This window comes from Callionymus lyra, chromosome 12 (genome assembly GCF_982586985.1).
Source record: "Callionymus lyra chromosome 12, fCalLyr1.hap1.1, whole genome shotgun sequence".
Classification (NCBI taxonomy): Eukaryota; Metazoa; Chordata; class Actinopteri; order Syngnathiformes; family Callionymidae; genus Callionymus; species Callionymus lyra.
The window spans coordinates 7,747,725-7,775,562 of record NC_141829.1 but is presented as its reverse complement, the minus strand read 5'-3'; the positions used below and the strand labels follow the sequence as shown (position 1 = coordinate 7,775,562).

Here is a 27,838-nt window from a genome sequence, read left to right as displayed (position 1 = left end):
ACAATTTTCAACTATAATCAAACAATTTTCAACTAAAATCAAACAATTTTCAACTGTAATCAAACAATTTTCAACTAAAATTAAACAATTTTCAACTATAATCAAACAATTTTCAACTAAAATTAAACAATTTTCAACTATAATCAAACAATTTTCAACTAAAATCAAACAATTTTCAACTATAATCAAACAATTTTCAACTAAAATTAAACAATTTTCAACTATAATCAAACAATTTTCAACTATAATCAAACAATTTTCAACTAAAATTAAACAATTTTCAACTATAATCAAACAATTTTCAACTATAATCAAACAATTTTCAATTATAATTAAACCATTTTGACTATTGTCAAAAACCGTATCATGTGAACATTTGGATCATTTTTATCTGTCAATTATGGTGTTTTTGTGACGGTAATAATGTCATACAGTGTAAATACTTTTTGCTCTTATTGAAGGTGTTCATGACGTGATATTTCTCTTTGAATAGTTGAATACTGTCGATGTAAAAATGAAATATTCCTGCTAAAAATCACAAGAGAGATTCCTCCGAACAATTCTAAAGACCTTTCACGAGGGATAACAATTCAAATGATGCGTAACAGGCTCTGAAAGGCTGTTGTTTATCTCACTATTCAATATCGTGGTCAGGTGTGTCTCTCAAGATAGGAACCTTGCTAAGTGTTTTTTAATGTGTTCAGGCTTCTATCTCCTCCATACATCCACTGTGATGCTGCCCTTGTCTCCACTTATTGCTCTGAGCATCGTTCAAGTGTGCGCAGATAAACTGTTTCATCGTCAACATCGCTCACATGGAAGACTTGTTGAGTTCAGAGTAGTTAACCCTTGCTAGATGGGATGGAACGCAGTTCAAATGGAAGGCAGTGAAGTCAGTAGTACGGCTGCTGTGAGAAAGACACAATATTTGTTGAATATTAAAACCCGATGGGCTTTATTTGAAATACTTTGATAGCTTATGATTGACAGAAAAAGATTCAGCAGCTTGTCATTTTTAACTTGTTTAAGTATTTGATATGATTTTAGTTGAAAATGGTTTGATTATAGTTGAAAATTGTTTGATTATAGTTGAAAATTGTTTGATTTTAGTTGAAAATTGTTTGATTTTAGTTGAAAATGGTTTGATTTTAGTTGAAAATTGTTTGATTATAGTTGAAAATTGTTTAATTTTAGTTGAAAATTGTTTGATTACAGTTGAAAATTGTTTGATTATAGTTGAAAATTGTTTGATTACAGTTGAAAATTGTTTGATTATAGTTGAAAATTGTTTGATTATAGTTGAAAATTGTTTAATTTTAGTTTAAAATTGTTTGATTACAGTTGAAGTTTGTTTGATTATAGTTGAAAATTGTTTGATTATAGTTGAAAATTGTTTAATTTTAGTTGAAAATTGTTTGATTACAGTTGAAAATTGTTTGATTATAGTTGAAAATTGTTTAATTTTAGTTTAAAATTGTTTGATTACAGTTGAAAATTGTTTGATTATAGTTGAAAATTGTTTGATAATAGTTGAAAATTGTTTGATTATAGTTGAAAATTGTTTGATTTTAGTTGAAAATGGTTTGATTATAGTTGAAAAATGTTTGATTTTAGTTAAAATTGTTTGATTATTGTTGAAAATTGTTTGATTATTGTTGAAAATTGTTTGATTATTGTTGAAAATTGTTTGATTATTGTTGAAAATGGTTTGATTTTAGTTGAAAAATGTTTGATTTTAGTTGAAAAATGTTTGATTTTAGTTAAAATTGTTTGATTATTGTTGAAAATGGTTTGATTATAGTTGAAAAATGTTTGATTTTAGTTAAAATTGTTTGATTATTGTTGAAAATTGTTTGATTATTGTTGAAAATTGTTTGATTTCAGTGGAAAATTGCTTGGTTATATTTCGAAAGTTGTTTAATCATATTTTGGAAAATTGTTTGATTGTGGTTGAAACTAATTTGATTACAGTTGAAAACTGTCTGATTGTTTGATTAAAGCGGCTGAAGCATGAACAAACTCTAAGGAGTCATTCGTCTCACCTTATCCCTCAGATGATGTTCTGCTGCATCAATGTTCAAAGGATCATCAAAGTTCAACAAATCCTGGAAAAAAAAAAGAAGCAAGAGAACACAGATCAAAACATTTCTGTCGAGTAACAGTCAAAGCATGTACAGCTACAGACAGTTCTTTTAATAACATGTCACTTCCTGCCGGCAGCTCGTCTGTGCTGCACCAGCAACATACAGAACAACATAATGATGCTGCCACGACTGTTTGCTGGATGATGGAGATTGAGGTCAAATGTGAGCCGGGTTTTAAATTCAAGAATTCCAGGGCGACACGATAGAGGCGGTCAGGGGTCAAATGTCATCTGGATAAGAGGTCAAACTTCGAAGCAGAACCATTTAATACTGGTATATAATAACAGTTGTAGGAAAATAACCTTTATTTTTAATATTATTAACGTTATTATTACTAAGTGTTTTTATTTTTTATAAAAATTAAATGTTTTTTATTAAATCAGTTGCCCTCATATTTTTTCCCTTTTCACATTTGAGGTTTTTTTTTATGCAAATTGTTTGATTATAGTTAAAAATTGTTTAAAGTTAAACATTGTTTGATCACAGTTGAAAATTGTTTTATTATAGTTGAAAATGGTTAAATTATAGTTGAAAATTGTTTGATTATAGTTGAAAATTGTTAAATTATAGTTGAAAATAGTTTTATTATAGTTGAAAATTGTTAAATTATTATTGAAAATTGTTTGGTTATAGTTAAAATATTTTTGATTATAGTTGAAAAGTGTTTTTATTTTTTATAAAATGAATTCAAATATATATACAGTATATATATATATATATATATATATATACACAGTATATATATATATATATATATAAAAAGAGAAGTTTTAAATTAAAAAAATAACTAATGATGGCTATTAATGAGAATATATACGTTTTTATTTGTTCAGGCTTTTCCTTGATTTTCTGGAACTCCTGTTGTGTTATCACTTTATCTTGACCTTTAAAATATATAATTTATTGAATATTGTTTTGATTGTTTAAGCGCTTTGTGACCCTGGTCTGGAAAAGCGCTATACAAATAAAAATGACTTATTTACTATAATTGAGTATATATAATATAATATATACTGTTTACATTAATGATGATGTAATGATAATAATATATTTAAATAAAGCCCCCTTTCTGGACAATCCAAGTCACAGTATAAAGCAGATTTAAAAACGCATAAAAACACCTCGAAAACACAGTAAAACATCACAAAAACAAATAGAATAAAACAGGTGGAGACGACGACATCAGACGCGAGGGACACTTCTTGTTACCATTATAATGACTTCACGACAAAGCTCATGCACGTTACCATCCATCTATAAACACAATAAACAAAAATGTCGTCGGCTACTTACGGTAAACAACGAGTTCAATCCCCAGACCACATCCTGAAGAGAGACGCAGAAACCAAGAGTCATTACTTGCACATTTCCCAGAGACGTTCCCCAGAGTATGAACATACTGTTGATGTGCAAAGTTAAAGCGTATTTAAGTAACAAACTAACTAACGGAATATATAAATACATATTTTGAGAATATTACCAAAATAACCAGTAAAATACGAGTCTGACTGTCCTGTCACGACCTGCCCAGGGACTTTAAAGAAGCACTGCAGTGAATGGGGGGTCAGGGGGGGGGGAGGTCTGGGTTGTTATGGACCTCCACGTCCGAGGAGGAAGACGAGCAGCTCAGTAATTGCCTTCATCACTGTAACAACGAGCTTAATCATCCCTCACTTTTATGCTCACGACACTGGCAACGGGATCCAATTATCGGCCGCGAGGAGACGTGAAGACGGACGTGGAGACTTCGTCTCTTACAAAGTCATGACGTGATCTATATTTGACTGACAGGTCGGCTGGGCTCTTGAGCTGGAAGTGATCGAGGTCCTTCTTACGTGTCTTACCTGAGGGCCATATGCTGCCCTCCGTTGTTTTAATGTGGCCCTCATGATGTCAGAGGAACATTTTTCACCCTTTTTTGGGTATTTTTTCTAGAAAGCAAATTGTTTGATTATAGTTGAAAGTTGTTTGATTATAGTTGAAAATTATTTGATTATAGTTGAAAATTGTTAGATTATAGTTGAAAATTGTTAGATTATAGTTGAAAATTGTTTGATTAAAGTTGAAAATTGTTAGATTATAGTTGGAAATTGTTTGATTATAGTTGAAAATTGTTTGATTATAGTTGAAAATTGTTTGATTATAGTTGAAAATTGTTTGATTATAGTTGAAAATTGTTTGATTATAGTTGAAAATTGTTAGATTATAGTTGAAAATTGTTTGATTATAGTTGAAAATTGTTAGATTAAAGTTAAAATTTGTTTGATTATAGCTGAAAATTGTTTGATTAAAGTTGAAAATTGTTTGATTAAAGTTGAAAATGATTTGATTACAGTTGAAAATTGTTTGATTATAGTTGAAAATTGTTTGATTATAGTTGAAAATTGTTTGATTATAGTTGAAAATTGTTTGATTATAGTTGAAAATTGTTTGATTATAGTTGAAAATTGTTTGATTAAAGTTGAAAATTGTTAGATTAAAGTTAAAATTTGTCTGATTGAAGTTGAAAATTATTTGATTATAGTTGAAAATTGTTTGATTATAGTTGAAAATTGTTTGATTATAGTTGAAAATTGTTTGATTATAGTTGAAAATTGTTTGATTATAGTTGAAAATAGTTTGATTATAGTTGAAAATAGTTTGATTATAGTTGAAAATTATTTGATTATAGTTGAAAATAGTTTGATTATAGTTGAAAATAGTTTGATTATAGTTGAAAATAGTTTGATTATAGTTGAAAATTATTTGATTATAGTTGAAAATAGTTTGATTATAGTTGAAAATTATTTGATTATAGTTGAAAATAGTTTGATTATAGTTGAAAATTGTTTGATTATAGTTGAAAATTATTTGATTATAGTTGAAAATAGTTTGATTATAGTTGAAAATAGTTTGATTATAGCTGAAAATTGCTTGATTATAGTTGAAAATTGTTTGATTATAGTTGAAATTTTTTTGATTATAGTTGAAAATAGTTTGATTATAGTTGAAAATTGTTTGATTATAGTTGAAAATTGTTTGATTGAAGTTGAAAATTATTTTTTTTTTGTTTCCATTTTAAAATTCTGGTTCTTACTTTCAGATCTATTCATGGTCAGACCTTCCATCAGTGATCTGATCCAGACTTACACCCCAGCTCGGGCTCTGAGGTCTGTGGATCAGAATCTACTGATGGTTCCTGAACTTCAGGACCAGAGGAGAGAAATCCTTCCAGGCTGTTGCTCCTAAGCTTTGGAACCATCTCTGTGTTTGATGATCCACTGACTCCTTCAAGAAACATCTGAAGACACTTTTATTTGTGCTTTTTCCTGATTTTTCTGGGACTCCTGTGTTTGTTTTTGATTGTTAAAGCGCTTTGTGACCCTGGTCTAGAAAGGCACTTTACAAATAACTATCCTTCTTACTTACTAACTTAACCAAGGTGTCAATACTCACCTTTAACGTGCGTGTGGGAGCCCAGCCTGTGCCGTCGATAGAATGTTCTCTCAATAAGCTGCAGGTACAGAATCAGAAAGTGAGTCATTTACCTGAAGATCTTGAGGTGTACACAAGGAACTGAAGATATTTTTTTTTACCTGAGGCAGATCTCTCCATTCTCCGTGATATTAGGATGCCATATTCTGGTTAGACATCGCACTTTAGGAGGCTGGAGGAGGGAAAATATGATTTTAATAATATTATAAAGCGAGTTTAAACAAGAGAGTCTGGAGGACTTCAATATGTCTGAGTGATGAGTGACACGGTCCGATTCTATCGTTTTATCTGCAGGTTTGATCCACGGCAAAAAAGGTTTTTCTCTCATGAAACATGTTCTTGAAGATCACAACCGAAGTACTGGAGGTTCTTTTGTCATCGGTTATTCAAGCAATTGCTGACAAACTTGTTCAAATCACGGGCTTTTCCTGATTTATCATCCAGCTTGTGGTGACAACGACAGGGCCACATTTTTTACAAAAGGTCACCGGTCGAAAAAAAACACAATTTGACCTTCGGGGGGTATATGACATCAGACTCAAGTTCTAGCCGCCAAACATCTATTAAAGAATCACACTTTGGTAGATATACGTCTTGTTTGGGCGGAGACTTGCATTGTTAAATACTATTGGCCCCTTGTGTAAGTAAGTAAGTAAGTAATATTTATTTATATAGCGCTTTTCCAGACCAGGGTCACAAAGCGCTTAAACAATCAAAACAATACTCAATAAAGTATATACTTTAAAGATCAAGATAACACTGAGAACAACACAGGAGTTCCAGAAAATCAAGGAAAAGCCTGAACAAATAGAAACGTCTTAAGATGTTTCTTAAAGGAGTCAGTAGATCCATCAAGCGCAAAGAGAGAGAAGATCGTTCCAAAGCTTAGGAGCAACAGCCTGAAAAGATTTCTCTCCTCTGGTCCTGAGCCGTGTGCGTGGAACCATAAGTAGATTCTGATCCACAGACCTCAGAGCCCGAGCTGGGGTGTAAGGCTGGATCAGATCAGTGATGTAAGGAGGAGCCTGACAATGAATAGCTCTGAAAGTAAGAACCAGAATTTTAAAGTTGATCCTGAAAGAAACTGGAAGCCAGTGAAGAGTTTTAAGGATCGGAGAAATGTGAGTTCTTCTACTAGAGCGGGTCAGAATTCTTGCTGCAGAGTTCTGAATCAACTGCAGGCGAGACAGATCCTTCTTGTGTGATTTAGCTTGAGACCCCCTGACCAGTCGCCAACTACTTGAAAGATCATTTTACTTTTCAATGATATTTCAACTGAAAAAAAAAAAAAGCTTTACTTTACTTCTAGTCAGACTGAAGCTGGAGACGTATAATTTTGACTAAAAACATTTCATAGACAGGCGGTAAATAACTTTAAGGTCATCGACAAACAGCTAACGGAGAAATTTGGATTTGCAGCAAACAAACAAAATTACTGAGAAGATGATCTTGAAAATGGTTTTTAAAACATCACTATGTTTTTCTCACAAACAAACCCACACACGATGTAGGAGTCGAGGCTTTAAAGTGACACAGGTCGTCTTTGTGTGGCTTTTGTGAGTCCATGAGAGCGAAGACAATAACCTGGAAGGCCATTATCAAGGTCAGGGGACAAACACGCCGAGAGACAATAGATCATACGTGTTTACTGTCGGTGCTGCTGGAGGAAGATAGAGTTTTGTTGGCGACAATGAAACACCAGCATCGAGAAAGAAGGGACAAATAAACAGAGGTATGCAGTGTAGCATGGTCTCAATCCATCACCGCATTTTCTTTCTTTCACGTACGTTATTGTAAAAGACATAATTGAACCGAGGAGAGAGAAGAGAAAACATTCCAGTGCAAGTGATCAGAGGGAAGAATTTTTAATTCACCGAAGAACACAAATATAAAATCTGTGTTTCGTTGTTTTTTTTAGTTTTTTTTTTAATGAATGCAACATGAAGTATTTATGGAGATTACAAGGGGGGGTGTATTGGCAAGAATCTGGCGTTACCATACGTATCACGATATACTGCGATACTGTAGTAAAAAGGATATATGTGTAGTATTGTCGTATATTAAACTAACAGGAATATTGATTGATTCTTTTTTTATTCAGTTTCCTTTATTGTTGCCACAGTGGTGAGATTTTAATTTTTTCAGCAGTACATACACATATTAGGAGATACAGTACACTTATTCAAATATATATACTTACTTACTTACTATATTAATATAATAAATATTCAAATATATTATATATTTGATATTTCCTTTTTATTCTTTGAGGGTCAATTTAATTTGTGTTTGTTAACTTCAGTTTTTTTTACTTTTGATGTACTGCGATACTGTATTAACAAGGATATATGTGTAGTATTGTCGAGTACTTGACTCTGGTGTTGTAGTATTTACAGACCACATGACTCTTGACGAATTTGTAACTGCTTTCATTTGTTTTCAAACCAAAATATGTCCAAACATCAGCTTTAAAAGCTGCCGGAGTCGACCGTATCCTCTCATCCTCAGCGTTTGCTGGGATCTCATTGGATTGAATTGTTCCTTTTAGCGGCTATGACTGCTGCCATCTAGCGGTCAGAAGTTTAAATGCAAAACCATATCATTTTATTTTACACCCTTAGGTAGAACCTTATTGATCCCTCTGGAGGTCTCCTTCGGGAAATTATTTATTTCATATATATAATTTATGTATTTATATATTATTTTATAGAGAAAGCTAGAAAAGAACAATGACTAAAAAAAATGTTTTTAAGTGCTGTTAAATATCGATACCATATCGTGAAGCGAAAGAATTCAGATGGTTACACGTATCAACAATTTCTCATGTCCCTAAAAAAGACTCTTGCATCTTGTTCTTTGACATTTATTTGTATTTAAACTCATTTATTTGTTGACAACGTGTCCAACTCGTGGTCGTCTTGTCATTTCAAGTGGCCAATGGGAGCATGAATTCAAAATTCTGCCTATCAATGAAACCAAAATCCACAGCAAGTGAACAAAAAGTCTCATGACTTTCCGAGTCCAACTCCCTTCTTTGAGGCAGTTCTCCCATAAGAGAAGACTGTAATAGTTGACTGGCGAGAGCATTTAATCAATGACATAATAGAACAAGGATTTCAAGGCTCTTCAAAAGATACTCACCACCATGTTATAGGCTTCTGGGACGTCTATTTCAAAATTAAACCTCCCACTTTGGTAGTACCCTTCATCTGCGAAACAAAAACAAAGCTTGTTTTATTACAATAATTATAGGGTGTAAGCAAAAGAATACATACTTTAGTAACAAACTCCAGCAACATAAGTACATGTCAGTGATGGGCATTAGTGAGAGACTGGCAGTGTGGGTGTGATGATGCAGGATGCAGATGGCTCAGCTCACAAAGGTCAGTGCGTATCAAAACAATGGCATCATAAAAAGAAAGTGACAATTATTTCTGCTCACAAAACACACACTTTAGACCCCCCTATGCAGCAAAACAACAAAGAGAAGATGAGATGTATCTGACAATGAGTCCTGTGCCGTTTTTTTTTCTTTCAGTCAAGCATCAGCTGTTTCTTTGGCAGCCCTCTCCTGCGCAAAATGTCATCCAAGATCGAAGCACTCTGATGTGTCAGAAACCGAAACTTTGTTCGGCGAGTGACGGAGACAATCGATGCTGGAGTGGATCTCAACCTGGGAGGTTATCTCCACCGAGTTAGAACGTTTGAAAAATATTGATAAATCTCTTTTTATTCCTTTTGTAAAAAACATATAAAAACAACTTCAAGAGAAAAGCATTTATTTTACAGCACACTGTAGTTACACATGAGAAGTTCAGATTCTATCTCAAACCATGAAGGCTTATTGTTCCCTTGTTAAGCTTTAATTAAAGCCAACCTTCTGAATTATCATCATAGGAGGTGTTTCTTAAAGGGGCCAAATCCTCCTCATTTCTTTCATTATGTTAGTCAGGGGAGCAACGTATAATGGGTTCTCTTTTCAATAATATATCAGATTATGTGCAGGAGAAAATTAAATTAAGGCTTGTCAACCGTGTCCGGGTCATGCATCAATCATGCATGTCGTGCATCCTTTTATCAGAACAACGGAAATAACATTTTCAGGGGTCTCCAACTCAAGTCACACAAGGGGCCAAACTCTTACAAAGTCCAAGTCAAGGGCCGAACATAACATATATTAAACTAAGAGAAATATTTATTGATTCCTTTTTGGTTCAGTTTCCTTTATTGTTCCCACATTGGGGAGATTTAATTTTTTTTCAGCACTACATACACATATTAGGACATACAGTACACATATTCAAATATATATACTTATTTACTTACTATATTAATAAAATAAATATTGAAATATATTATATATTTGATATTGCCTTTTTATTCTTTGAGGGTCAATTTAATTTGTTTACTTTATTTCTTCAGTTTGTTTTACTTATGATATACTGTCATACTGTAGTAACAAGGATATATTTGTAGTATTGTCGAGTACTTCACTCTGGTGTTGCAGAATTTACAGACCACATGACTCTTGACGAAGTCGTAACTGTTTTCATTTGTTTTTAAAAACCAAAATACGTCCAAACATCAGCTTTAAACGCGACTAGAGTCCACCGTATCCTCTCGTCCTCAGTCATCACTGGGATTTCATTGTCTTTAGCTGCCATGTTTGCTAGCGACCATGAGTTTAATTCAAACACAAAAAAATAAAATAAGAGCTGATTATTTTAATGCCTTTTGCAAAAAAACAACAACTATTGTTTAAACGTGTATTTTTTTTTACAGACTCTATTGAACCATATATATAATCCTTTTTTTAGGTGAAAAAAACAATGGAAATAATGAATCGATACAGTGATGTTAAATTTAGATACAGTATCATTGCGATGTATCGCCGTATTGATCTTTTCCAACATCCCTTGTATATATACAGTACATCCAGAAAAGCACAACACTTGTGATCACTTAAAGATAATAAACTAAAGTACTAAAACAAAACAACGTCATCGGCCACAAGACCGTGCAAGAAAACGGAGAGATCCTTCCCAGAAAAAAAGAAAGATTGGCAGCAGAACATGGAGAGTGTGAATCAACTAACTGCTGCAGTCACAGGCCATGCATTATTAATGTTCTTCTTCAGGACACTGGAAAAATCTCCACCGTCATTCGACACTTGAGACACACACACAACCACTAAACACTATTAAACGAAACATCAAATGTATTAAAAATATAGAAAATATTTAATCCAAAGCTTATCTAGAGGGTATTTTTCATGAAGAATTGTTTATTGTGTGAATGCTGGCAAGATCCTGTTTTCTTCTGACCTAAACTGTGTATCGCTTCTCCTTACACCATTTGTATCCGATTTGAACCGTTCAAACTTTTATCAATTCAGCCCGTTTCCGAAGCTTTCTTTTATCTCTTCCACTCTTCCTTTTATTCCTCTTTTTCTTCCCCATTCATTTGGATGAGGAAAATCTTTAACTCATGTTTCAACTCCTTCCACTACTACTTCTAATACTAATTCTACTACTACTTTTACTTTTCTACTATTTCTACTTTTACTACTAATTCTACTACTACTTTTACTTTTCTACTATTTCTACTTTTACTACCAATTCCACTACAACTTCAACTAATACTTCTACTACTAATAATTCCACTACTACTTCCACTAATACTTCTACTACTAATTTCACGACTACTTCTACTAATACTACTACTAATTCCACTACTACTTCCACTAATACTTGTACTACTAATTTCACGACTACTTCTACTAATACTACTACTAATTCCACTACTACTTATTTCGCTACTACTTCCACAGCACAGCAGGGTCAGCATTCACACTGCATTTTCTTCTGGAAATGCATTTTTCTAGTTTTCTTTAATTTCTGGACTGTCACAAGTGATCTAAATATTAAAGATTTGAAATGCCTAAGAACCACCAGCAGCACTTTATGTTTTCTACCCCATGAGAACCTCCGGTTGCCTTCATTTGAGAATCTAAAAATGTTCTGGGCAGAGCAACAAGAGACCGTTGCCTACCTGGCATCCACCACGCGGAGCAAGTCCGGCGTCTACTTTAGACGAGCAGCTGGGGTTTCAGAGTCTGGCACGAGTGTGAAACACTTCGATGCTCCCTTAAGTGAAACTTTTCTCTGACAATTCCACGCGGAGGAGCCATCAATTAAATACGGATTCACATCACCGATCGCTTCAAAACAGGAGATTCCTTAAGGATGTACGACCTGCGGCGACTCGTCTGATGTGAACATCTCAGGAAACACTTTTCTATCATTCTAGTGAAGCGGCGTCGTGTCAGCACTTAGATACACACTCGCACACTCTGAACTCTTAGTGAACTGTCGGCATTTGTAGTTTCCATCTAGTGACAAACAGCGTGTAGCTATTTATCCCAGAGCAGTCTCCGCATTGTATGTCTCATCCTTTGTTTGCTCCGCATAACTGTGGAATCAGTCCAGGGACGTTCAAGCCGCTGTGATCACTTGTGACAGCTGAAGAGCTACAGGAATATTTGTTGTGAATTATCTCTCATTGTACATAAAAAAAATACTTGTTTTTTTAAATTAAATATGAGGCAAGATCAGGTCAAAGGAAAGAGGAATCAAAAGACCCCGATGAAAAATTCAAATAGGTCCAATTTCAGTGAAATTCATTTCATATTTAATACAAAAATAGGGATTATTTATATAATTCCAGCCTCTTTAGACAATTATATGCCCAATAATTTACTCTATCCTTCCCCCACATTATTTTTGTGATTTTTACAATTACTGTTTATAATATCCTTTGTTTTTTTTGTTTATTTGTTAATATTCAAGTATTGTATTTTTTTCTTCAGACCGTCACTAAAGCAAACCTAATTATTGCTAGTATAGTATTTGGATAATCAAATATTTAGATCTTCATAAGGATCAACGTTGAATGTTCGGAAACCGACATTATTATATTATCAAATTCACTGTATTTGTTGAATAATTTCTTAACGACAATACAGTTTGAAGCTATTGTAGTTGTTACGTTTACCCTTTCTTTGTTAATGACTTTCAAGTAAAATAATTCTGACTATTGATGTCAATTTTATTCAAAAACTCACAGTAAATGTTTTTAAATTGAAATTCCAAAAACTATATTTGTACTTCTCTTTTTTCAGTCCAATGTACTAAATCCTGATCTTTTTCACTATTTTCTTTTCATCCACATGAACTTGACCTTTGTCTCAGGGTCGGGAACAAATGCGTTTGTGGTATCCCTGGTATTGTCGACCTTCCCCACAGCATATGTATTTATGGAAGAAAGGGAGGACGGTCATTCACCTTGACCCAAAGGCAACACAAGGGATACCACAAACACATTTGTTTTCCAATTTGTTCACATGTTACAAGTACAAATGTCAACCAGACCGACCTACACTAACTCATTCAAACACTTAATTTGTTTGGTAAAGTTGGTGCACATCATATCTGTTTATTCAGAACATTAAACAACCGTTTTAAATGCAACATCAAAGCCTTATATCTGCTGCTTACTCCATTAAAAGATATGGGAGTGAATCCTATGTCCTGTTTTGAATCAAGTCTCAATGCTATGAGAAACATTAAACCGATTCCTCGTCTAAATCTTAAACAAGTATTCGTCGCTTCCACTAAATCACAGGAAAATTGAATGCACGTTTGGACACATATGTAAACAGACATTTTTTCCTTTATCTTGGCAAAGAAGGTTGGAAAAAGCGAGAAAAGCCCCCGACCACATGTGCATTGATGCAAATGCAGCTTTCTCTTATCTTACAAACATGAATACACATCTTATCTTGCAGCGTTGCTTGTCGAGTGTGCTGCAATTGGCGAGCGCAAGTGCACCCGAAACATCGTGCGGAAACAAATTCACCACAGATTCACGATGAAGAAAATAGGCTTTAAAAAGGATTTGACATTGTTTTCTGTATATGGAAGTGGGAGTGTATAGTAGTGGTTGAGTCATCCTCTAAGATATATGGTAGTTTTTAACTTATCTGATCATAGAAGAAAACAATCAAATAAAACGGCATAGAAATGTATGCATGAAAAGCATCAATGTGTTGGTTTTGAAAGATTGTGTTAGAATCATAAATAAGAAATTAAACCAATCGTTACAGAAAAGAACATTTGAAATAACAATTTCAAAATGTTACATAGTGCTGCTTTAATATTTATACCGGAATGCACTGCAGTTTTTTTTTAATTATTTATTTTATCTTATTTCCTTTACGGCTGTAGTGTGTGCATTAAAAAAAACATGTTTTAACCATTACTTGTAATCCTTATGTTGTTGTTTTGTTTGGTTTATTATCATTATTATCTTTATTTATTATTGTTTTTAATACATGTACTGCTGAACCAACTTCAATTTCCCTCATGTGGGAAGAATAAAATATCAATTAAATTGAAAAGAACATGAATTGTAAAAGAGCTTATAATCAACCTATAACCTGAAATGTTTAACGACACTGGGATTATAAATGTTCTAAACCAGGACTCGGGTAACGGACAGCAACACGCGTCTCATTTTGATGTTGCTTTACTTCTATAGTCAGCAGTCTGTCGACAAAATGATTTGTGGGTGAGAATTGTATCACCATTGCCAGGTGGAAAAGAATGAGTGACACAAAACAGACAGAGGATCCTCCTGAGATCTAATTCTAAAGTAAGGTTTGAGGGTTTTTGACAACTTTTCCCAGCAAAGTGCTGAGGCTGCAGAAGAACCCCTGGAACAATGCGAGAGCTTGAGGGCTGAAACACCTGATTAGGTGAAAAACATCACAGGGAAGCAAGTTTGACCATCTAGATGCTAAAATTAGCAAAAAAAATTAGTATGCCGGATAAAATGTACCTTTATATATATATATGTGAAAGTACAGATTGGAATCCAGTAGGATCTGGAATCCTACTAGTACAGAATGGAATTCCAATCTGTACTAGCAGCATTCCAGATTCTACTAGTGAATTCTAATCTCTATTAGGAACGATTAGAATCCTATTACTGTATGGGGATCTGAATATTGGAATTCCAATCTGTCCGAGGAAAAATGGGAATTCTACCAGGACAATCTACAATTCGAATTACAAAATTCGAATTACAAACCCTAACCCTAACCCATATCTGGAAACCTACCAGTTCCAAACTGTACTAGTAGGATTCCTAGTAGGATTCCAGATCCTACTAGATTCCAATCTGTACTGTGAGATTTATACTAAGTTAAATGACTACTTATGATTTTTTACAAATTCACAATACTGAGTAAGGATGGGTAAATCTTCAGTCATCTTAAGTTATGAGAAAGCTTCTTTTTTGTTTTATACAGAGGAATATTTGAATACTTTAGCAAAATGGCAAAATGTTGGTAACACTGGTAAAACTTATGATAAACAGTACATGTGATAAATTAATTATAAATTAAACATGGCAGTGTAAGACCTTTAAATGTATATGTCACTGTACAGATTCCAATCAGTACAAATTGGAATTCCAATCTAGTACATATTGGAATCCTGCTACTAAACTGGGATCTTAATATTGATATGGGTTAGGTTCAGGGTTTGATTACATCAAAATAAAATCAATATTTATCATATTAGAATATGAGATTGTCCTGGTAGAATTCCAATATTCAGATCCCAATACAGTAGTAGGACTCTCCTAGTAGAGATTGGAATTCACTAGTAGAATCTGAAATCCAATCGGTACTCTGACATAAATATATACATGTATATATAAAGTTATATTTTATCTGCCATACTAACTTTGGCTATTTTTAGTATCTAATTTCTCAAACTTGCTTCCATGTGATTTTCACCTAATCAGGTGTTTCAGCCCTCGAGCTCTCACATTGTTCCAGGGGTTCTTCTGCAGCCTCAGCACTTTGCTGGGATAAGTTGTCAAAAACCCTCAAACCTTACTTTAGAATTAGATCTCAGGAGGATCTTCTGTCTGTTTTGTGTCACAAATGTTTGTCTTTTTTTTCCCCTGGCAATGGTGATACAATTCTTACCCACAAATCATTTTGTCAGTAGTATGATTCCAATCTCTACTAGTAGGATCAGGAATACTACAGTACGGATTGGAATTCCAATAGTAGGACTCCAGATCCAGTACTTTGACATATATATTAATAAAGAATAAAAGGACATTCAAGTAAAAAATAAAAATGATTATCTTACCAGGAGACACTGCAAGTTGAAAATGATGCAACTTGTCTTCATCTGGAAAACTGGCTTTGCATGTATCTGGAATTAAAGATCAGAGGCACCGTTTAGACGGAACATTTAACAATTCAATCGGTTTTTAATGTTATTAATTCTCACAATAACGATTTAATGAATGATATAAAATGTGAGTGTTTCAAATTCTGTAACGAGACGGTCTTCTATGGCACCACAGTCCCTCCTGGTGGTGAGAACAATGTATTACAAGTTTAAAAAATTACTCTCGTAACGGCAAATAATTAGTATTACGAAGCCAAATAAGTGGAATCATCACCTGCATACTTCTAATATAGCTTATATTCAAATGATAACACAGATACAGCTTCCAGTAAAAATATAAAACTAATTAAATAAACATAAACTATAAACTGTAAAAATAGACAATCATTAAAATATATGGGTTTAACTGATCACAAAAGAATACTTGGGACGTCCGTCATGATTCACCTTTACTGTCATTCACCTGAGACAGGAGGAGGCAAAATGAATGGTTTTGGAAATATCACCGAGAGATTAAAGTAAATGTCAGATGAATCAATAACAATATCTGACATCAGCCACCGAGTTCACTCGCAGAGAAATCTTGATCTTTCGGGAGATTAACAAAAAAAGTTTCTTCCAAAAAACAGAATCCAGACAAAAGTTTGTGTTGTTTATATGTTTTAAGCTGTTGGTTAACTTCAAGAAAACTACAGTACATTTGATCAATATATCTGAGGAAAATATACATACAAACAGAATAAGTAGTCTTATTATTAGGTCTAAAACAGACTTTAGATGAATATTGTTGTGGTTCAAATTATTTATTCTATTTATATCTCCTGTTTTGTGTAAAAAACATTTACCATTTATATATGGTATATTAAAAAAATGAAAAAACAATTTCAACATATATAAATTAAACGGGTACATAACATCAAGAATTATGTTTATATCTCAAAATGGCAGTTTAACGAGGGGCATAACTTTGTGTTTTGTATACATAATGTTTAAAAATTAACATATTTTAACCTTTAATCTTAGTTATCTTTTTAATTTTAGATTTTCTAGTTGACGGTTCTTAAGATGCATTTCCTAAAAAAGGCTGAAAGCCTATAAATATTAGATGAAGGCCCGTATATTACTTAACTGACACACGTGGTGAAAATAACAAATGTGTAATTATTATGATAATTATACTGTATGTTCTTATTTGATCTGGTGCTGTTGTTATTCACCAAAAACCTTTAAGGTATAAATAAATCAATGAATATTCTTTGTTTTTTTTTTAAGAGAAGCTCCATCATACATAAGCATCATAAATGTTATTAAGGTGTTTAAGCCAAACGTGGGGTTTAATTGAATACAACTTTTATGAAATACATTTTTAAAAACTGCTTAATCATGTTTACTTACTAGGTAGATTGGCTTCAAGTTCTGCAACTTCTGTTTGGAAAAAAAGAAAAGAAGAAAAGACGGTAAATAAACACAAACATTTGCAGCTTTAAACACAAAAGTAAACACGTTAAACTGAACATATGTTTGTTTCTACACTCCACAAATACATGTATTTAACTAAGCTGAAACTAAACTCTTTAGAGAAGGAAAAACTTTATAATATCAACAAATATACATGTTAAACTAGAAACTAAATATTTGTGTAAATATAAGGTATAGTAAGTAAGTAAGTAAGTAATATTTATTTATATAGCGCTTTTCCAGACCAGGGTCACAAAGCGCTTTAACAATCAAAACAATACTCAATCAAAACAAGTATATACTTTAAAGATCAAGATAATACTGAGAACAACACAGGAGTTCCAGAAAATCAAGGAAAAGCCTGAACAAATAGAAACGTCTTAAGATGTTTCTTAAAGGTATAGAGAAATTACAGTATTTATTTTTTTTCTTCATATTTTGTCAGGATCCGGTACCTTTGGTGAGGAGACGGTCCCTTACTGAGACCCTGTGAGTGGTATCAGAGGCTCCGGAGGCGCTGCCCGTCAACCCGCCATCGTTCCTCTTCATTTTCCTCGCTAAGGTCAGCATGGCTCCCCTGCCGAGTCCCCTTGAGTCGCCCCACTCTTGACAACTGGAATGCTGTTACCATTTAAAAAAAAGAAAAGAAAAAAGACATCTTAATGCAACACAGTGTTGTTTGATAGATCAATAAAGCCATTCACCAAGGATGGATCTAACGTCTCTAACAAAGGAAAATAATAAAAAAGTCAATGGAACTTGTAACACTTTTGGTGAAAAGGAATACCGAGTGTGTGAATGTCATTAATACAAGTCCCATGAAACTTGCTGTGTACACAGTTACTATAATAAGCTGCAGAACACAGTAGGGAGGCAGAGACAGACAAGTATGAGCAGTAAATCATAATAAAACACCAGCCCCGAGCCAAACTGTCAAGTGAACCCCTCCCGTGAAACAATAGCTTCACCATCAGTGTGTGGCTGGACAGTAAACTGGTCCTGCAACACAGACTATGTGTATAAGAAAAGTTCAGAGTAGACTGTACTTTCTGAGGAGGCTCTGATTATTTAACATCTGCAGGAAGCTCCTCTGCATGTTCTACCAGTCTGTGGTGGTCGGTGTTCTATGCTGTGGTGTGTTGGGGTGGGAATGTGTCCAAGAGGAGTGTCAACAGGTGGGTCAGGAGCCTCTGTGGTTGAAGCTGGACTCACTGGTGACAGTTGCTGAGAGGAGATCACTGGACAAACTACTGTCCATCATGGACGATGACATCATCCTCTGAACACTGTCATCAGTGAGCAGAGAAGCAGATGGAGCATGAATGCTCTTGGGGGCAGGAGTGAAGTGAAAAGATGATGTTATCCTGTGTTAATCTTTGTATCCTTTTTCTTTGTGTTATTTTTCTTTTATACTAGGTTTCTTTCATTTGTCTTTTATTTCACTTTGCTCTTGTTTTATTAATCTATCGTCTGTGTTGCTGTGTGCTGGACAAATAATTTCCAGAAGGATGTCCATCCATCCATCTTTCTTTCTTTGACATCCATCTACCCATCTATATTTACATCCATCTACCTATCTTTACATCCATCTACCTTAACATCCATCTACCCATCTATCTTTACATCCATCTAGCTATCCATCTTTACATTCATCTACCTATCTTTACATCCATCTACCTTAACATCCATCTATCTATCCATCTTTACATCCATGTACCTATCTTTACATCCATCTACCCATCCATCTTTACATCCATCCACCATCTATCTTTACATCCATCTATCTTTACATCCATCTACCATCTATCTTTACATCCATCTATCTATGCATCTTTTTTTTTACATCCATCTACCATCTATCTTTACATCCATCTATCTATGCATCTTTTTTTTACATCCATCTATCTATCTTTACATCCATCTACCATCTATCTTTACATCCATCTATCCATCTATCTATCTATCTATCTATCTATCTATCTATCTATCTATCTATCTATCTATCTATCTGTACATCCGTCTATCCATCTTTTTTTTACATCAATCTATCTATCTTTACATCCATCTATCTATCCATCTTTACATCCATCTATCCATCTTTACATCCATCTATCTTTACATCATCTATCTATCCATCTTTACATCCATCTACCTATCTTTACATCCATCTACCCATCTATCTTTACATCCATCTACCGATCTTTACATCCATCTATCTTTACATCATCTATCTATCCATCTTTACATCCATCTACCCATCTATCTTTACATCCATCTACCGATCTTTACATCCATCTATCTTTACATCATCTATCTATCCATCTTTACATCCATCTACCTATCTTTACATCCATCTACCCATCTATCTTTACATCCATCTATCTATCCATCTTTACATCCATCTACCTATCTTTACATCCATCTATCTTTACATCCATCTACCCATCGATCTTTACATCCATCTATCTATCCATCTTTACATCCATCCACCTATCTTTACATCCATCTGCCCATCTATCTTTACATCCATTCACCCATCTATCTTTACATCCATCCATCTATCTATCTTTACATCCATCTATCTATGCATCTTTTTTTTACATCAATCTATCTATCTTTACATCCATCTACCCATCTATCTTTACATCCCTCTATCTATCCATCTTTACATCCATCTACCCATCCATCTTTACATCCATTCACCCATCTATCTTTACATCCATCTACCCATCCATCTTTACATCCCTCTATCTATCCATCTTTACATCCATCTACCCATCCATCTTTACATCCATTCACCCATCTATCTTTACATCCATCTATCTATCTATCTATCTTTACATCCATCAATCTATCCATCTATCCATCCAGATATTTAGTGTTTAAAAGAGTGATTATCACAGCAATAAAAATGTAATCCAGCCTGTGACATTAGGCCTGCTTCTATCTCAGGTTAATTTTTATTAGCATTAGAAATTGACATCAAGACTTTTTGGAAGTAATTCAAAACTGTCAAAACCATCTCCCGGACTGGTTTTGATTAAACGATAGGACCAAAAAAGAGATGGATATTGTTGCCATAGAAACAACCCACATGTTCCAAAGTTGATTCAATAACTCAGTGGCTCCATCAGTGTCGGAGTAAAAACCACACATCTTCAGTTGTTTTTGTTCCTTCAACCCAGAAAGATTTTTTTTGTCGACTTCACTTTTTGATATTCAATAACTTAATGACAGATATTTTCTCCGGGACTACATCAAACTCAGTTTACTTACATTTTAAAGACTATGCATGAGTTTTGGATTTGTTATTATCTCCTAAGATTTTGCTTCTGCAGTCTCACTTTTCAAACATAACTGCTGGGGTTTTCCCATCATCAATAATAATTATGTACAGTGGTAAGCTGTTAGCATGCGCTTGTTATGATTAATACTTCTGACATGCTAAACTGCTCAGTGGTCAGTACTCAAGGAAGCAATTGTAGTAACGAATAAATAGGGATGCGCCTACTTGACCTTATTATCACCGATACTGATACCTTGGCTTTAAGTATAGACAGATACTGATCAAATACCAGTGTTCAAATATTACACTGGCTATCCTTTAAATAAAAAGCAAAAATTACAACACATGGAACTAGAAAGTTGGTATTTATTTAAATAAAGGGATTTTTGAGAAATTTGAGAACACAAAGAAAATAAATTTAAGTAAAAAATGTTTGTTGTTTTGTGTTGCAAAAAACCTTGCAACTGTCAAGATATTTAAGTCAACAAAATAACATGCCAGAAGAAAATAAAGTATACATTTTGTTCAAATCAAATTGACTTTAATAATAATATTTATGTTTATATAGGGTTGGGTATTAAACTTGTGGAACCAACAATAATTCTTCAGTGGTACCGAGTTTCGAAACATGATTCATCTTGCTGCTTTTATTCATGACATGTTACCATGAATGTTTGACTGTTGCAACAGTTTGTTTGCATGTCTGAACAAGAAGGATCTGTCTCTCCTGCAGTTAATACAAAACTCTGCAGCAAGAATTCTGAGCCGCCCTAGTAGAAGAATTCACATTTCTCCGATCCTTAAAACTCTTCACTGGCTGCCAGTCTCTTTCAGGATCAACTTTAAAATTCTGGTTCTTACTTTCAGATCTATTCATGCTCAGACCTTCCATCAGTGATCTGATCCAGACTTGCACCCCAGCTCGGGCTCTGAGGTCTGTGGATCAGAATCTACTGATGGTTCCTGAACACGCTTCCGGACCAGAGGAGAGAAATCCTTCCAGACTGTTGCTCCTAAGCTTTGGAATAATCTTGCTCTGTGTTTGATGATCTACTGACTCCTTCAAGAAACATCTGTAGACACTTTTATTCGTGCAGGCTTTTCCTTGATTTTCTGGGACACCTGTGTTTGTCTCGGTGTCGTCTTGACCTTGTAGCAGATATTTCATTGAGTATTGTTTTGATTGTTTTAGCGCTTTGAGACCCTGGTCTGGAAAAGCACTCTACAAATATAAATGACTTACTTACTTACATACTGTTGTTAGTTTTTATTGTAGATGTCACGGGAAATTAGCACATAATGTAATGTAAAGTGCATTTTAAACTTGAATTGAATTCTGTATTTTTGCGACCTGAGGTTTAACAAACCACCCAAATAAATTGATTGCTTGAAAAGTGTTATTATTTTAAGGCATTAGTGATAAATATTATCGAGTCATGTCATTTTTCCTCGTCTAAAAGTGCTCCATCTTAAAAGAAAATAAGAGGCAACTTGAACTTGAAACGCTAGTCATCTTTGAAAATGTGAGTCAGCAGCAAAACTTTGATTCAATTAAACCGTCATATCATCTTCTAGAGTGACGGGCGCTTTTTCTTATGATCAGGTTCACCGCGGACTGCGGTGGGTTTCGCCCTCGGAGCAGCCCAGGGCGTAAATATCGGGTGTCGTCGAGGCCAAGAAGTTTGTGTCACAGACGCACACCTGCCTCGGCTGTCAATCACTGCACTGCATAGAAAGTGCAGAGTAAATATTTTGAAGCTAAATAAGTTGCTTTAAACTAAATTTACATTAAAAATCATTTAATTGATTGACATGTTCAATGACATGTCCAATATGCACATGATTTTAAGGGGATAATCGTGCATTCATTTTCGGGCCTAAGTCAATCCAAACATAAAATGGTACATTGTTCAAGTACAATTCTTAATTAAGATTGCAGCTCCGCAACATTTTAGATTATGAGCCGTACAATATGTCATGATGTGTATTTCCAATACAGCAAAACATACATCTACTTCTAGGGGTGTGTATTGGCATGAATCTGGCGATGCGATACGCGTCACAATACACAGGTCAACAATACGATATATAGTGATAATGTAGTATATATTTTTAGTATTGTCGAGTACTTGACTCTGATGTTGTGATAGTGTAGTAACAAGTTTATATATGTAGTATTGTACAGTACTCTGGTGTTGCAGAATTTACAGACCACATGACTCTTGACGAAGTCGTCACTGCTTTCATTTGTTTTCAAACCAAATTATGTCCAAACTTCAGCTTTTAAAAGCTGCTGGAGTCACTGTATCCTCTCATCCTCAGTCATCACCAGGTTCCTTTAGGACCTGATGACTGCTGCCATCTAGCAGAAGGAAGTTTAATTGCAACACCAAAATGAACATATGAGGAAATATATTTGCATATTAAATGAGAAAATGGAATGCGTTAAAAAATATAAAAAACAATAAAGGGCTGATGAATTATAATATAAAACATGTTTTTGATGAACACATTTTTGTACAACCTTATCAACCAAAAAAACCCTAGCAGAGTAAAAATAAAATATTCAAATATTTGTCTTGCTTTTTGTTTGTTTATTTGTGTGCACGTGTGTGTGTGTGTGTGTGTGTGTGTGTGTGTATGTGTGTGTGTATATGCATATATATTATTTTATGGGGGCATTTCAAATTGAGGTAATCCTTCTTTTATTTGTGTCATCTCATCATGTCCTTAAAACAATAAACCTGTAAGTATTCTCATGTTTTATCAATTCTCCAGGAAGTTGGATGGTATTACTACAACAATCTGAACAGTTTTAAATCTAACCAAGTTAATCCAACCCACACTTTTACTAGTTCAAATCTTGCCTCGTCACTCACTAGGGCTTAAACAACGCTGTTATGTCACTTGTGCTGCTGGTCGTCACAGCTGTAGGTTCCAGGATCGAGGAACACAGAGTGGATCAGAAGCTGGACTTGAAAGTACTTTATTATGGTGTTTGTTATGAGAGTGTTTGTACCTGCTATCTGAGAGCTAGCGCTCCGTGCTACACCATCCTCGGTCGTTCTCCTGCCTTCAAACTCCAGCCGTGGATCTCCAGTCGGAAACAAGTGGACGCTCTTAAGCTCGTGTACAGTTTGTTGGCGTTAAATGTGACAGAAATGTCTTCAAACGGGGGGTTAAAAACGAGTAGGGAGTCAGCTGTCACAAGTTGGCTCCGGCATAACAGGCACCGGAAGTGCAGTCAAAGCGGAACGGAATTGTCGTCCGTGTACTAATGGGAGTGAAAAGACAGTTCCGCACAGCACCAACCGGCATTTCCCTTTTTATTATTAATGTTGACGTGGTATGCGGCTGAATTTTCATAATCCACGTTAAAAAGGTTTTTGTATTTAAAAAAAATTGTGTCTCGAATTACCTAAATAAAAAAAGATTAATAAATACATTTGTAAATAATAAACCATTAATCCTCAGATTGAATCCTTGTAAATAATACAAAGATTACTTAATTAAACACATACAATCAAGTTATTTTTATTGTCAAATATGCATGTATAAATACATACAGCATAAATGAAATTGTGGTCCTCTCTGACCCATAATGCAACACATGACAAACATGAAAAACAAGGATACGGTTGAAAGGACTTAACCACAGACATTAAACACTTAAAACAATTAAAGACTTAACAAGTAAAGACTTGACTTAACAGACATTAATTAAGACATTAAATAATAAATAACCAAAAAAAAGAAATAAATAATCAACTAATAAACTCAATATAAACAAAAAACAAAGTTAATACACAGGTAGTGCAAGCAGAGGGGAGAGTGATGAAGGCTGTGCAGCTCCAGTTCTATCAGGTCCTATATTGAATGTACCACAGGGACTTCCCTGCCCTGCCTTGGCACATCCGAAGCGCCCAGACCATTGAACTTTTTAAATCATCACTTTATACGCACTTTTATTCCGCGGCCTTTAATTTATGTTGAGTTAAAAACCCGTTGCTTCCATTTGTGTGTGTCATGATGTGCCCTGCATTGTGTGGCTTTTATATCGTTGCATCTAATGTTTTGCATCTTATGTTTTTTAGCACATGTACAGCACTTTGGTCGACCTTGGTTGTTTTTAAAAGTTCTTTATAAATAAAAATTGACTTGACTTGACTTGTGGTCAGGGGAGGAAGGTGAGGCAGTGCCTCACTTCTCAATGCGCAATCCATCACAAACTGCGTTGATACATACAATTGATGCGCGGCGGTGGTCGTATCTCTGAATTTTGCCAATATAATTATCACAGATGTTTATTTGCCTTGATTTTCCACAGTCAAATTACACCTACTTTTGAAGAAAAACTGCTTTTGGACAATGAATAACCAACCACAGGATGAACATAAAACTATTGCAGACAATCTGCCAATCATCCTGCCTTCTTATATGCTGGATGTTCCACAGACCAGCGTGAGCTCGTTTTACAGTTCTGCCCGGGATGACTGTGACATTCCCCCCCTTTCTCGTTATTATTAACCATTTGATGTGATTTTCTGGACTACTTGTTATTGTTTTTTGTGTCCTTCTATTTGTCACAGGTGAAGGTAGGTTACTAAAAAAGGAGAAAAAAATAGAATTTGCTTAATGTTTCCTAAGTCACAATAAAAAATTAAATCAGTATTATTGTTTCCCCTGATTTAATATTTTTTCAGGTCATGCATCTCAAATTGCACAAATGTATGAAATATTAGATTAAAACTATTGGTTCCTAAATACAAATTACTTACTTACTTATTTATGTACTTAGTAGTTAGTCCTTCAGACAAATCCTCTGAAGAATGGCATCAATCCGTCTTTGCATTCTTCAAAAGAACTGATTCATTGTTGAAAACACAAGTACATCAACATAATTATTACAGATGCATACAGATATTCCTTGATGATTTTGAGACAAAAACAGGTTAAAAATATATGCATCATCTTGAACTCTAAAGACTGAAGCAACATATTGGTACCGTATATTTAGAAATGTTAATGCATTTGCTGTATTTGCATCAACCAGGTTCCCCTTCATCTTGAACAGTCCAAATGTCTTTGATGCTGCTGTTTATAGACTAAATAAGATCCACATGGAAGAAACATAACTTTATCACAATAGGAGGTCTTTCCATGAAAAAGAAGAAAATATAAAACAAATAACACAATGAGACGTTAGAAAGCTGTCAGTGCTGCTTTGTTGTTCCCTCCATGGGGAACACAACCTTTGTTCTCATATTTATGTAAGAGGAGAAGAGAATGTTGGGAAAGGGGAAGGTTAAACCGAGGAGAGACGATAATGTGTCAGTGCCAGGATAACTTGTCAGAATAATTTCATTAAAAGAAGACAATCCAGACTTTCCACTGTTTGACGAAATGAATCTTTTTATTTGATACCACTCCAGCTCTTACAGAAACCCTGTCCACAAACTGCAACATAGAGTTGACTTCTTTTATTTTAAATTTGTTATCACTGAGATGCAGGCCTTCTTATTATGTCGGGCTTTAAAAAGGGCAGTCAGTATCCAGGTAGTCCAGAAAATCACATAGGCAAATGGTTAATAATAACGAGGGAGGGAGTGAATGTCACAGTCATCCCGGGCAGAACTGTAAAAAGAGCTGACGCTGGTCTGTGGAAAATCCAGCGTATAAGAAAGCAGGATGATTGGCAGATTGTCTGCAATAGTTTTATATTAATTCCGTGGTAAGTTATTCATTGTCCAACAGCAGTTTTTCTTCAAAAGAAGTGTAATTTGACTGTGGAAAATTAAGGCAAATAACATATCTAGTTTTAATGTTCTTAGGATAATGTTATCGGCAGACCTTCTTCCACAGGGATGGACGTTACAAAGTCAATAAAGAAGAATTTGCTATTTTAAATGATGCTAGTTTAACTGATGCAATATGTTTTTTACTAAATATACTGTATATATTTCTCAGTGCAGTTTCTGCAGATGTAAATGATATTTTGCTGACCTTCATTTATCAATGCATTTTATTTGAAGGCGACTTCATGTAGACTCAATTTTCAACTGTAATCAAACAATTTTCAACTATAATCAAACAATTTTCAACTATAGTCAAACATTTTAACTGTAGTCAAACAATTTTCAACTATAATCAATAAATGTTTTTTAACTATAATCAAACAATTTTCAACTATAACCAAACAATTTTCAACTGTAATCGTATAATTTTCTATTTTTCACATACACATACTGTACATTCACTCTTTCTTTAATCATGCTTAGTTTCCACATTACAAAACGTGCAACGTTTCTCTATTTGAACTCATATGATTTCTGTATTTCTAAACCTATGTGACTTCATACAAGTGTTTCCAGATGTATATTTTAGTTGCACCACAAGCTTGAAATGCCTTAAAATAACCTTATGGTTTAAAACCTCAATAAATAACGTTTAGAAATCCACATTTTTCACTAACATAACCTTTAAAAAATAAATAATAATAATAAAACAATATTTGTTAACAATAAGTCAAACTCTCAGGAACATGCAGTTGATCAAAGGGACGTGTTTACATTTACAACAAAACGTAATAAAGAATAGACGAAATAGAATAAAAAATTCAGTCGACGACAACCAGTTTTGAGCAAGAGAAAAGGGAAATCTATTGACTGATCCGTCTGATGTCAGAATCCACGGGAGCATTCGCAAGAAGGTGAAAGGTTTTGTTTTTTGTTTTTTTTCAAAGATGTATTTTGATCATCTCATGAAAATTCACTTTGATTTTGACGCTGTAATGCGATCAAACAAAAGTAAAATGAATAGTTGTTTTTTACGATGACAGTTGAGCCCTCAGGGAGACGTCTCTCTACAGTCACATTTAAATTCCAGTCTTACACTCTGTGAAGTTGATGACATAACGTGTGTGTGTGCGTGTGCGTGTGCGTGTGCGTGTGCGTGTGCGTGTGTGTATGTAGTCAGTGAGAGATCAGAATAAATTCGTTGAAATCGTTTTCTTATGTGCTGCTACATTTTATTCATTCATTCATTTTCATTCATCTTCTACCGCTTTATCCCTTATGGGGGTCGCGGGGAGACTGGAGTGTATCCCAGTTTCATAGGGCGAGAGGCAGGGGACACCCTGGACAGGACGCCAGTCTGCCACAGGGCACACAAAGACACAACCATTCACACACACACTCATACCTACG

The 27,838-nt window shown here is 34.3% G+C and overlaps 1 protein-coding gene across 2 annotated transcripts in view; it reads right to left on the bottom strand.

Annotated features, from left to right (window-relative positions):
* ube2f (ubiquitin-conjugating enzyme E2F (putative)) overlaps nt 1–23,866 on the bottom strand; it is a 36,318-nt gene extending 12,452 nt beyond the window's left edge. For both annotated transcript variants that reach the window (XR_015713197.1, XM_087804474.1), the window contains exons 1-9: nt 23,653–23,866; nt 17,803–17,968; nt 17,285–17,314; nt 15,845–15,910; nt 8,760–8,827; nt 5,720–5,790; nt 5,580–5,637; nt 3,438–3,470; nt 2,043–2,105 (exon numbers count right to left, since the gene is read on the bottom strand). Coding sequence is in view for 1 of the 2 variants with exons in the window: in XM_087804474.1 (XP_087660600.1) it covers nt 2,043–2,105; nt 3,438–3,470; nt 5,580–5,637; nt 5,720–5,790; nt 8,760–8,827; nt 15,845–15,910; nt 17,285–17,314; nt 17,803–17,917 (504 nt within the window). In the remaining variant the exon portion in view is untranslated. The remainder of the gene's footprint in view (nt 1–2,042; nt 2,106–3,437; nt 3,471–5,579; nt 5,638–5,719; nt 5,791–8,759; nt 8,828–15,844; nt 15,911–17,284; nt 17,315–17,802; nt 17,969–23,652) is intronic.
* Nucleotides 23,867–27,838: the final 3,972 nt, after the last annotated feature.